The 13,461-nt window shown below is 41.9% G+C and overlaps 1 protein-coding gene across 1 annotated transcript in view; it reads left to right on the forward strand.

Annotated features, from left to right (window-relative positions):
• cpne5a (copine Va) overlaps positions 1 to 13,461 on the forward strand; it is a 69,551-nt gene that overhangs the window by 19,670 nt on the left and 36,420 nt on the right. The window contains 3 exon segments of the mRNA XM_053424158.1: positions 459 to 498; positions 1,472 to 1,486; positions 1,660 to 1,736. Of these exon segments, the coding sequence (XP_053280133.1) occupies positions 459 to 498; positions 1,472 to 1,486; positions 1,660 to 1,736 (132 nt within the window).

A 13,461-nucleotide genomic window follows, 5' to 3' on the forward strand; every position in this document is an offset into this window, starting at 1 on the left:
ACACTTAAGACACTTAATGAATTAATTTGGCGTGTTATCATGGTGCGACCATGGAACAGCAAAGGAGGGAGAGCCTCCCCTTACAATTAGTGTTACTCATTTACATCTCGCCTTTATCGCAGAGGTGGGAGCCAGTGCATACCGAGGCTTAATTACTTTTACATTAAGTTTGACTGGCAGATGCACAAAACTTTTTTTTATGCATCGGAAGATAGAGCGGAAATTAAATGCATAAACTATAGAATGACTTCCCTTAATTAGCTGTCCCATTATTGCTTGCGTTTTTTTTTCTCCCCTCGGTTGCTCCATTTTGCTTTCACCCAGTGACCCAGGTGTGTGATTGACAGCCAGAAATTGTCCAGGCTGCAGCCGGTGTGTCTCCTGTTTGAGCCGGTCCTCATTCGTGAGGTCCTTTTGTTTTGCCTCATGTGATTCGTTGGCCCCCTTTTTGATTTCAGGTACGATGTTGACTCTAAAAGTCCAGATCTGGCAAAGCACGTAAGTGAAGATCTTTATTTTCTTTGTGCACCAGGATTCTTATTTAATATTCTACCTTTTGCATTTGTTTGATTTGTGCATGTCTTTAATATTTAGGTTCTGTGCAAACCAACGTTTGTGGCAAATCGAAATAATGAGAGAATTACGCTTCTACTGCCAAAGAAAATGTTTACTTTTCTTTACCTCCCATCTGCCTCAATTTCGAAAATTAGGTGTTTTATTTCTCCAGAGCAATAACAATCAAACTTTCATTGGCATCCGGCACATACTCATTATCTTTTACTAAATTAGAAATGAAGCATTGCACACTATCAAAGCTTTTCGACACATTTCCCTGAGTGCTCCGTGGTGTAGTTTGCAATTTAGATTTTCATTTCCAAGACAGCACGCAGTCATTCGAAGCAATATACATATCTTCTGAAAATGGAAGTCTGAGAGGGGAGAGTGCTTTGTTAACGAACATACATTCTGTTAAACAGCCCATTTAAGGTGAATGTATGTTATTGTCATAATTCATGCTAAAAGCTTTGATAGATAAACTCCTACACATATTAAACAGACACCTAATGAATGTGTTTACAGCCCTTGGTTTGCATACGACAAAAATCTTTTATCATTAACTCTGCTTCCATCACTGTGATGCGATGCTCGTTTGTGATGCTTTCCCATTGTGGTCCATGTGCTGGAGACAAACTGTTTCTACCTTTTCGCTGCTTTTGTTTTCTCTGGTGCTCATTTTCTCTTTCTCTGAGACTCCTCGTCCCCACTGTGCCCGCTCTGCCTCTCTGCTGCTCCACACATCCACATTTGCACTTCTTTCTTGCACGTGGTTGATGACAGTCTGGTATTTGAGTGGTGTGCCTTCTGTTCCATGATATGCTCTGTTGTGTCACTTCTTGCTGCTTGGTCTCTCTCTCCTCCTCCTCCTCCTCCTCCTCCTCCTCCTCCTCCTCCTTCTTCTCCACCCTGGAAGCCGACTGACTTTAACGTACGTGTCTGCCTCAGACGTCCCTAATTTACAAACGTACAATGCCTTTAAACAATGCTTAACTCCTCACCGACTCTCCTTGTTACCCTCCCGTGATCCACCTGAATGCCCCCATCCTTTTCCCCCAACCTGTGTCTCTCTTCATCCCACTTTATGTTCCCCCTCCATGGCAGGACTTCCTGGGACAGGTGCACTGTACACTGGGAGAGATTGTGGGCTCACCTGCCAGTCGCCTGGAGAAGCCTCTGGGGTGAGTCTATGTTCTTGTCTGTGTTGGTTTGTTAGTTTTCAACATTACACAGAAACCACTCCACTAATTCCCATAAAATCTCCTGGAGAGGTGAGGCACGACCCGTGAAAGAACCCATTTAATTGAGTTGTGTATCTGGATCAGGGGGGGGATCCAGGATTTTTACACACTTTAACATTGATGAAATAAATTCGACATGTGCTTATTTGGTGCAGATCCATATTCAAATCAGGATCTAGGGCTATTAATTGTGGCTTCATAAGAAAATTGTTGGGCCTATGTGTTCTCTGAGGGCCATCCTGGTTTTATAATTCACTCAGCACTGTTAAGGGATCTTTACTCAACTTATCCTCTCGAATTGAACACGACTGGGAGCTTCCTCAATTACTGTCATTAGCATGGACCCGTGTGTGTAGCTCTTTGAACAACATCTGTCTGTTTTCAGTGAGAAGGAGGTTTGGACACTACAGATGTCGTGTTTGTGTGTGAGGATGTGAAGTGCAGTGTGTGCAGGCATCTATGTGAAGTGAGGGGCAGTGTGCTGGCCCCGGGAACCGGAGGGTTGGTGTGAACAGCAGGGCTTTGGTGTCGACCATGAACTCTGCCAGGGCCTGGTGGCGGTGGATAACAGAGCTCGGTGCCCTTCAGCGCTGAATGAGAGGATGAGCAGGATCAAGAGACAGTGCTCACCAGTGTGCTGTAAACAGGGCTTCACACCGCACATCAGAAGCAGGCATGCGGCTCGGGAGCCCCAGGCAGACATGATGCACAAACGTATTGATCGTGTATCTTCAGCGGGGCACCTTGGTAACCGCAGAGACTCTGCAATCTGCTCTGCTGCAACGGCTAATTTATCTGCAGCTGAGGACAATGGTTATAAAATAGCACTTGTTAGCAGGTGATTCAGACCCACAAGAATAAAGCTAAATACTGCTTTAGTTAAATGTTCTCTTCGTAATGACTTCCAGGCACAGTTTTATTCAGCTCCATCCTTTTTGGAATAGTTTGTCCATGGTGTCGGCTAATGGAGTTCCCCTCCCCTCCTGTCATAGACGATAGCTCAAAAGTTGTTTAATGGCTCTGTGCTCAATTTCCTTGTCATGCATCCTGACGTGACCGAGCCTCTCTGGACTGCAGCTTTGAGGAACAGCTCCCGCAGCGGCTGGGGAAATCTGTTAGCCATGCTTAAACAAGCCCTCCCAAGGCACACTGCATCCAATGACCTGCTTAAGAAGCACATCAGCACCCCTTTCCCTATTTTCCACACTTCATCTCTGATTTATTCTCTCTCTCCACCAGATTCTTTTTTTTTCAAGCTTGACCCATTTCTCCGCATTGTGTTCTCTATTACTTTTGTTTCCCAAAGGCCTCTGTTCTCTTGCTGTCCCCCCCCCCCCTCCCAACAAACACAATACAATGATAACATTGTACTAACGTATCTTAGTTAACATTTACCATCACTGCTGACTGCCTCCCAAACCCCCCAATATCATAAGTGGGACCATACCGTTGTCCACAATTGATAGTGAGTCACGACGTGTCAGTTTGTACACATTGTCAGGGTTTAATCCCCCCCCCCAAACAATTTATTGTAATTTTGGAATTAATTGAGAGATAATACATAATAGAATTTGATTGAAACAATAGATAAAGGTGACAATAAAATATAAAGTTTATTGTGTGTTATAAACTATAAAGTGTTTACAGAGTAATGCAGGACCAGTCCCTGAAAAAAAAATGACATGAGAATGAATTAACAAGATACAGACACTGAAACGAATACTAAGCCAAAGTAGTAATTAACATGGGATATTGTATAGAACATTGAAATATTTCCGATTATATTGAAATAGTACGATAAAGGAACAGTAATATTACACAAATTTGACATTTTGGATTATATGTGGACAAGCATTCACCATTTTGTTTTTACTTTTCCCGTCATATTAGCATAAACTGGCAACTCACACTTGGCTGAATGATTAACAACACTCAATCATTTCTAAATTTGTACGAGCATTGCACATGAGGACGGTCGTAATCTGGTGTTTGCTCCTGAGCCGGTTTCCATGCACTTATTTGTTTTGGGGATAATAACGGGGTAAGATGTAATGTATGGCCTTTCCCACGTGACTGCATTAAGATGTAAACGTGTGCACACTGGTACAAATCCGTTCTGTTTATAATGTGGTTTTAATGAGAGCCATGTATCAGAGTTCTGCGTCGCTGAGGAAATGCAAAGCAAAATGATTGAGTGATGCAGGTAAATGGCATCTTTTAGTGAAAACACGTACATGTGATAGCCTGTGGGCAGGAATCATAGTATGGCCGTGCACGTGACATGATAATAAAGTCAATTATACAAATAACAGTCACCTTTTCGGTAGGTGTGTTGCATTATGCCACACACCAGAGCATGCGACTGCAGCACAACATTAGCATATTAAACCCATTAGCTGTGAATGTGCCGTCCTGCCCTCCCATAGAAGCAGGAAATGAACTGTAATCAAAACCACAGTGACTGTCGTGGGTGTGCTGGCGTGGGAGCATGGGAGCCAAGGGAACCAAGGGAGGAAAGGTAAATCTAGAAAATAATAGCAATGTACAGTGTGTGACTTCATGACGTCAATGAGCTCGTCTCTTTGCCTATCTCCACTCTCAGTTGTGGGAATAGATGTAATAAATTAAAAGAAAGCGTTACATAACGTGCGAATGTACCTTGGATGTCGAGATAACATGGCAGTTTAATGTAATATTGATTTTATGTCCTCGGGTCTATTATCAGTGGGACATGTATGATTCAGTATTTTTTTTTCAAGCCTCCACCTCAAACTGAAATGGATCTTTACTCTGTGTTCTTCTTCAACGTACAAGGCCAAAACAGAAATTTGATTTAACTGAGCCCAGGGATGGATTCCAAAATTTTAAGATGGAAACAGAAATGATGAAAGTGAAGTAAAACTAATAGATTTTTTCTTGAATTCTTGATTTGTTTTGATAAAACATATTTAAGTAAAACATGACAGATTTGATAAGAGCAGAGGAGCTCTGATGTAAATTATTTATTTCTCTGGTGTGAGAAGTCAAGGAATCAATATCTGCACTGACCAGTTTGTCGTGCTAGAGTCAACCTGCTTTCTGATTCCATTAATTACTCCAAGTCATTCCTGTGAAGAAATATATTTCCTCATATTTTGCTTCTTTGCTCCTGTTAAAATAACCTCTAGCTTTTCTGAAGTACTTTCTTTGATTGGGTTTGTCACGCTCTATATAAACAATGAAAACAATTTTAGAGTGAAAGCTTATCTCTCAAAGCCTTCTGCAAGACTCAGTCATGGCGATACACAGTGGGGCCGACTTAGAACTAAAAGTACAGTGCGCATAAGGACCAAAATACTAAATATATTAAAAAGATTAAAAAAAATGACAAAATAAAATGGTACATACAAAATGGAATACCTAATTTGTCTAAATTAACAAATATTTGGAGGTGGGCCTTCATATTAATCAAATTACATTACAAAAAGAACATTTATTAAATATGGGTAGAACAGTTGTTAGGTGCCCAATCCAACATTACCATCTTTTAAAAAATGTGTAGCCTTGCAGTCCGATAGAAAAAGTGAATATTTCCATCCTGCTCTGAAGCCAGGGAGGTGGAGACCATGGTCACGGTCTCCACTTCAAATAGAATCTCCTCTTGAAACACTTTTTTCGAAAACCTTCTGAACTTCCTGCCAGAAAGATATCATTAAAGGCCAGAATGTGTGATAGTGATTTGCCTCTTAGGACCCGCATTGTCTCCAGCAGTTATAAGATGTGGTATAATATCTCTTTGTACCAGAGTAATACAGAACTTGATGAGGTTTTTTTTTCAACAAACCCTCTTCAGAAAGATGAAGTTTCACATGGCAGCTCGCTAAATTATTCCATGTCAAACAGAGTCTGGGGAGAAAAGTCCAGAAAAGTCCATCTCCCACTGTAGGTGGAGACCTGAGCTTCAAATTGCTCCATAGTGAGTCTGTGATATCCGGCTGTGTGACAGAGACTCAGGGAACAAAGTTAGAAACGATCAACAGAGACCTGATAAGATCTCACTTTGATGGCTGGTACCAATGTTAAGGAATGACATGTTGAATGATGACTGCTCACACCAGTGCAGATGTTGATACACATGTTGAATGATGACCGCTCACACCAGTGCAGATGTTGAATGACGAACAGCGACCGGCGATGAATGCTAATGTTTTTTTAGGAGTGAAGTCGTGATGAACGTCGAAGCTGCTCTTATGAAATCATTCACGCTCGACTCGACTGATTCATCTCTCTTCCAAAACAAATAGGACATTTTGTAAAACATCTGAAAACCTGTTTGAAGTTCTGAACAAGATTGCTTGAAATGACATCAATCTTGGTATCATCATACAGATGTGAAATATTGTATTACTCTCCCAAAATACCCTTATCCTTGTGTCTGCACTGTGAACTTCACCTCATTTCAACATTGTCTCTGCTCTTATTAATTTCTACATATCATTTTCGAGTCCTAGTACATTTAACGTTTTCTTGAATCAATAATTGCAAAAACAAGAAATCTATTATTATTGTGTAATATTATACAATACAAGCATATTGTATTGCAATACTTTTAAATAAAGTATATGGCATATACTGTATTTTATTCAATGTGTCTGTTATATTAAATAATGCAATTCAAAACAACTAAAGCACCATTGTGTTAGCTGACAACGCTGCTTTTGGGAAACTTTAGATTTTTTCTGGCTGACTCACTGACATGAAATGCATCTGGCAGATAATTCTCTTTAACATGACGTCCTGAGAATCTGTGAAAACACCAGACAACACAAACAAATGATAAAAATTCATAATTTAACACATAAATTAACACATATCAATCAATACATAGCATGATAAGATGAACAAGAGTAAAGGTTGTTTGAAACGAGCAGTTATTTGATTTAATGAAAGGCGGTGGCAAACAGGAGAGTCCTCAGCATCGACATGAAGGAATCTCTGGGAGCACTTTTTCCAGATTTGTGGAGCGTAACATTTGAACTGCTTTGCTTCTCTCATGTCTACTTTTGATTCAGAGCAGACCCTTCGGCGTGGGGATGGTTCAAAAGGAGCAGTAGACCAGAAATGTGTGCTGCCCCTTAACCAGTGATTTATATACCAACAGTGGTATTTTGAAGTCAGTTTCTTGACAGATAGGGAGTCAGTGTAAAGATCTGAGAACTGTAAAGATATGATCCACTTTCTTGGGTTAAGTGAGGACTCGAGCGGCCGTGCTTTGAATCAGCTGCAGCCTTTGATCAATCTTATTCAGAGAGACTTGTAAATGAGGCATTAGTTATTTAATTCTCTGTATTTTCTTAAAGTGGCAATAAGTGCAATTGTTATAGCGTTAATGTGGCCAGAAAAATGAATGTCCGGGTTTGTTTGTAGTGGGAGCTGAGCCGCTGACTTTTTGCCCTGTCTCCAAAACGACTTCATTTTTATTTCTGTTAAATATAAGAAAATAGAGTGTGTAATAGTATCCTCTTCACGAGATGTCCAACTGGGTGTGTCGAGTAGCATGGCTGCGTGACTCAATTGAAGTGCACTCAGGAGAAGGAAAGGGCATCGGTTCATTCATCTCGACTTGAGAGGCTTCTTTTAAAGTTGTTGGTTAAAGTAGTTGGTTCGCGGACTGACTGACTGACTGGAGGCTTCAAAGCAGCCGTTCTTTTGCACTGAACATCTGTGCTCCACATTTAAATGAGTGGCACACTCATCAAATTGGTCCAAGTAGCACTGTGAGTAGACAGACTGATGCAGCTATAGCGTTTATTTGCCCGATTAGCCGCGCGTTTGTCAATAATGCTTAACTGGGAGGTGAAGTGAACTGCTTTACAGTGATCAGCGTCCTCTGCTTCAGGACATCACACACAATTAGGAGATTCCGCTGCCTCGCTAAATGCCAATTTGGCCTCAGAGACGGAGCATCAACAAGGGCCCCTCTCTCTGCGCGTATCCCTGCTGTGCTGATTGTCCAAGAGCCCCGTTTGTCCGATGAAACAGGAACTTAATAGAAGCCATTTGCGTTCTACAAGAGGCAAAAGCAGCAACACATCACTTGTAGCAAACTGTTTTATTTTTTTTCAGCCCGGCCTTCACACTGTGAATTGATCTGTTTGTGACTCCTAAGGGACAAGCTCTAAAAATCTCGCCTTTTTTTACCGTGAAAAGAGGCAGTTCATTTAACCACTTGGTAAAGGTCTTCTTTTTCGAAAAAAGATTTGTACATAATAAGGCAATGGATTTTTAGCTTCACACTATTAATAGAGGCCTCAGGTGCAAGTGCATACAAGGGCAGCTGAGGTTTTTACACAGTAGTTAAGCTTAACTAATTTGTTTTTCACTCTGAGCAGAATTTGTTCATTCCTTTCATGGCTATGAGCCGTCTGGAAAGGTGGGAGAGAGCCTCCTCGAGGAGTCTGAACGAGTGCTTCGCTGCCCCGCGTTTAACACCACGAGTTGTTAATCTATTTAGCAGCTGAAAAACCATCTGTCGGCACAGAGTTGGCAATCTGTAATCTCAGCAGTAACTACCACAGAGAAGGTCAGAGCGACCAGCGTAACGCGATATGGATTCCATTACTCGCTCCCCGCCACGCCAGGGGGAGGGGGTGCCAAAGGTGCCGTGGCCTCATGACCCGACAGGTATAAACAGAAAATTGGCTTTGATTCGGTGTCATGCACCTGCAGTGGGGAAACGGGATGAAATGCAACTTGCATCATTTGTGTAATAACAAAGAGAAGTGGGCTCTTCATCTGGCCTCACCGAAAGAGGGATGTTCTGTTCCTGCTGGAGCGGGGGGGGGGGGGGGGCATGTCAAGTCCTCCAGAGAGAGGTTTTCTCATTGGCAGGAGAAAACACAAGGATGAAAGTATGCGATGGAATTAAAAATAGAGAACATTTCTTAATTGATTGAAAGTCGAATCCTCTCTATTATGTCTAAAAAAGCAAATTTGTCATTTTTTTTTTTTAATTGAAGGTGGTTGATGAACATCTCATGGATTTGGACTCCGAAATAAATCAAACGTTGTCCCACTGATTGAAGCCCCGGCCGTAATTTGTACAGTGAAAATGTCAACAACGACCTCATTACATCACTTCACACTCATAAAAATAGAATACAATCAAAATGAAGTTGTATTTCATATTTATCCTTTGCGTATGAGCAAAACAGAATTCACACAACGCATAACAAGACAACTTTTCTTTCATTGAGGTTCTGATAATGGTCATCATGCAACAGCGAGAGAATATGTATCCAAACAAGACAAAACTATAGATTACACAAAACAACAAGAGGGACAATAAACGGATGATATGCCGGTGATGAAATACTCTCCCGACGTTTCCGCTGGAGATAAAGAAGCAAACAGATTATTTTCTTCAAAGACTCCGCTCAGGTTGCCTGTAGCTATACCTGCTTTAACCACAATACTGCAGCACCAGTAGGAAACAGTTCTCTTTTCCTCTCTGAGAAATAGAGTTGGGTGTTCTGATGTCCTTCGGAATCAGACACTACACTTTTAACACTCTCCTTTTTTTACCCCAGTCAATGAAGTGTGAACTGTGTATGAAGATAACTAGGATTAAGGTTATAATCCCATTAATCCCATATAGAGTTTTGGCAGCCTTGTGCTATTCTGTTGAACTATGATCTGCCAACTACCTCTCATGTTCACTGTGGCACAAAGCCACATTATCTGCCTGCCCTCCATCTCTGCTGGTCCGTCACTCAACTGGTTTGGTTCAGTCACTCCAATCAATTACACCAGATCCAATAAAATACACGTGTGTGTGTGTGTGTGTATGTCCATATAAGATTTTGTAATGCTTTCCCTCAAAACCCTGCGCTCACACTCAAAAACACCTGCACTTAAAGTAACTTGTGTTAAGAAGTAACATACCCACAAGCAGGGCAGAAAATGTAACCTGTCAACAATACACCTGGCCTTCTTGGTTTGGGAATTTTTAACAGACTATAGTCAGACAAAAAAAATCCAATCAGAGAGAAAAAGGGTTAGAAAAAAAATGAAGGCTTTATGTTTATAGCTCTTATCTCAACGAGGTCATAAAATGCTTTTACAAAATCATTGGCAAGAAATTTAATGAATTACAATACAAGGTATTCAATTCAGTTCAATTTTAGCACCAAAGCATAAGAAATGAAGGTCGAGACTTTAACATTTGTAGAGAAACCCACAGTTCCCACAACGAGCGAGCACTTGCAGGGGCTGTTTGAGAGTGAGCGCTGGGATTTGAGTAAAAACATTACAAAATCCGAAGGTGAAAGCAATGAGTCCTGCTCTCAAACTGAAAGATCTCACTGTTGAATAAAGAAAGAAAATTAACCCCATTCATAACAATATCCAGGTTTCTTATGACTGCAGGTGTTTCTTCATTTCTCACCACCTCAGCCACAATGAGATGGTTCAGAAACCCGGATAATCAGTTTAGATGGCAGAGTGTCACGGTTTCAACCACAATGCAAAATAACAGTTTTCCTTTAGCACGGTAACACTGCAGGCATTTCATCTCATTTGCCCACCCTGCACTTTTCCCTTTGCTTGAGCTCTCATTCATTTTGCCAAGCAGATAACCTCCCCCCACTTTCATATGCGTGACACGTTGCAGCGTTGTTAAATATCAAGACCATTCCTCACCCTAATGACCTAATGTGAATGGCATCAACAATCGCTTCCTTCCCCCTCTTCGGACTTTAATCTTAAAAGCCTCCGCCCACCACTGCGGCGAAAGGTAATGAAGAACATAGACCGTTGTGAATCACCATTTTGCAACAGCTACCGTCCCTAGATAGGAAATTATAGAGCCCATACATTGAGCCTGCATAGCCATAATTTAATATTTCATGCACAAAGACCTTTGATGCTTCTTTTGTGCAGGAATAAATAACTGGGCTCTCCTATGCCGGGTATTCTCATCGGTATTCTGCAGAACAGCAATATCTGAAACTTTGGCCCAGCAATTGTAGTGATTCGGAACTATGCTGCTTGATCTCGTTCCATTGACCTGATCTAACAGGAGGATCTGTCAAGACGACTGTGGCTAACTCTGCTTCAGTGTGACTTAACAGCATTGCTTCCTCTCATCTCCGTCGTGGGGAAGGACGACACAGTGCCACGAGGCTCGGCTTCAGTTCTGTCTCCACTGAGGGAGCCTCACTGACGAGATGGTTATCTGACTGTAAATATCGAGGCCTGCAGAGGTTTTCACAGACACATTAGACGAATCAGAGCGAGGCATCGGATCGGCTACGACCCTACGGCACAGTCGAACGCCAAGGGAAGCCTGTAGGTGACTGTATGAATTACTGACTGTGGTGTTAAGCACATAGCTACTTGGCATGTGGCTCGTGAAGCCACTACTCACCTGGATTGCTTTGATGCTGAAAGTCTCAATTGCTTTATTATATCACATTAATCATTCACTGTAAGCACAGAAATCTTGTACGCCGACAGGAAGTCATCAGTCTTTTCAGAACAAGACCCCCTCGTCTAAACTCAATGTCTGCGTTTAGCTGAATTGAATTCAGACCTCATTACTGCTTCTGCAAAATGATCTGCTCTTCGCGATTGCTTCTCTCAACTAAAGATTACATTTTATCTTGTAGAACTTAAATAACAGAATAGCATAGATCATCCTTTCTTTCTTAAGATACACTTAACGTTGTGACTCTGCTTATTTGGCCAGTACCACTTCCTTCTCCTGCCACAGTGCGGGTCACTTGTTTATTCACACTTTATTAATATTGTCCTAATCGCACCAATTCCATAATGCACCTCCATTGGCCTTTAATAATACACAACTGTGAAACCGATAAGACAAACGGTTCTCGAGATATGCCTTCAACAGACAGACTGACTAATTAATAGATAGATGAAATATGAAAACCAATAATGATACAGTTTAGGGTATGATTTGAATAATGCTTGATATTTATATAAAACTCTTTAGTTGATTATTACTTGACACGTCCACCTCTAGGTCAGAAGATACAATGATATACAAATACAGGACAACATATAATGAAAAGCACAATACTGAAAAGGGAGAGTTTGTGTTTGTGTTGTTGTTGATGTAACATGAAACATTGAAGCTGTCACATTGCTGTGTTGACATGAGTCGGCCAGCTGGGGTCTGCCCCGACTGTTAAACATCGCAATATACCCTGTTGTGGTTTGAACGTAGTCATTTGAAGATCCAAGCGTTGGAGCTGCAGCAGGATCAGTGGAGACAAATATGGAACAAATGTACTCGAGCAGCTGATTAAAGCCAGTCAGTTTCTCGCAGCAGTCCGACTGAAGGCCTCGCTCACTGCTGATAGCGCGGGAAGGAGGAACCACAGCACCGCGTTTCACATGGTTTCATCATCAAAGCCTCTTGCCCCGCTGAGGAAGTGGCAGCGAATGAGTGCTGAGCGAATGAGGCCTCTTGATGCGGGACATTTCATCCCCAACAGTCACACGTCGGTACAGAGGCCGTTAGATCGAGCGAGGAAAAAAGATAATAATGAAAAGCCAGCCTGGGCAATAAAAAGGAGCTCGGGCCACAGATAAACGACGAGTGTGTTTATCCGATCAGTGCTTGCTCTTCAGGTTAAGTTAAGTCATTGTCAGAGGAAATGTCGTGCTTCATTTAAAACGCCGTTGCCCTTTTGGTACCTGCTCTGGTCTCGGAAGCAGATAAGAGCCGAGCGGTGCAGCTAATTCATCTTGGAGCTGATTTTTAACCAATCACATGATAGCAGTTCCCGGTTTGAAAGGCGATTTGGTCGTTATTGTGACTTGAGGGAGACCTGTGGGGCGTGCTGGGTTTACTGGTCTCGTCGGTGAGAGGTTTACGGCTCTTTGAGGCATCATCAGACTGCATGGTGTGCAACTCAGACTGAAACATCAATAATTCAAGGACAGTTGATTCACCTTGAGATTGGTCTCCGTGGAGCCTGAACATGGAGCCTTTGAAAGAAATGTGTGCGCCCTCTTCATTCAAAATCTGGTCTCATCGCAGACTGGGATAATTCTCTTGCACATGCAGCCGCTGTGGTCGGAGAGGATCTATATTAACGCATCGATCGAAATTGATTCATCAGTGGACAGTTGCTTTTATGATGCATTACACTGTGTGTCTTATTGGATTGGTAAACCAAAGTGTGGCCAGTAAAGGTTAATGGAAAACGTCCTGTGCCATTTATCTTAAAAAATGCTGCACAAGGAGATAATAAAGAAAAGAAACAGACTCTATATCTTATAGAGCTGCTCTCAGACATGCACGGAACTCCGGATATTGTCCTGAAGTCTTTCAGGAGCTGTATGTGAGAATGTCAGTGGCTCTTACATTCTCCTGAGATTTTCCTGCCAGCTCCCCAGTAAATGTCCAAATTAGTCCCTGTGAGGATACAGCAAGATATTGTGCGGAAATCTAACAATAAAAAATAATGAAAAATAACGTTGTCATATTCGTGGAAGACGCAGATTATGTCAACTGGGAAAAATTATACGATTTGAGAGCTTTTCGTGATGAGGTCCGACGCTGGTGTTGAGGTGCTGTAAACAAAAAATATTGTTTTCACACAGCAATTTCCGCAGCCCCAGCCCTCACCCGAGCACTCTGGACATTTTCCTGTACGTG

Source organism: Pleuronectes platessa, chromosome 6 (genome assembly GCF_947347685.1).
Source record: "Pleuronectes platessa chromosome 6, fPlePla1.1, whole genome shotgun sequence".
NCBI classification, from domain to species: Eukaryota; Metazoa; Chordata; class Actinopteri; order Pleuronectiformes; family Pleuronectidae; genus Pleuronectes; species Pleuronectes platessa.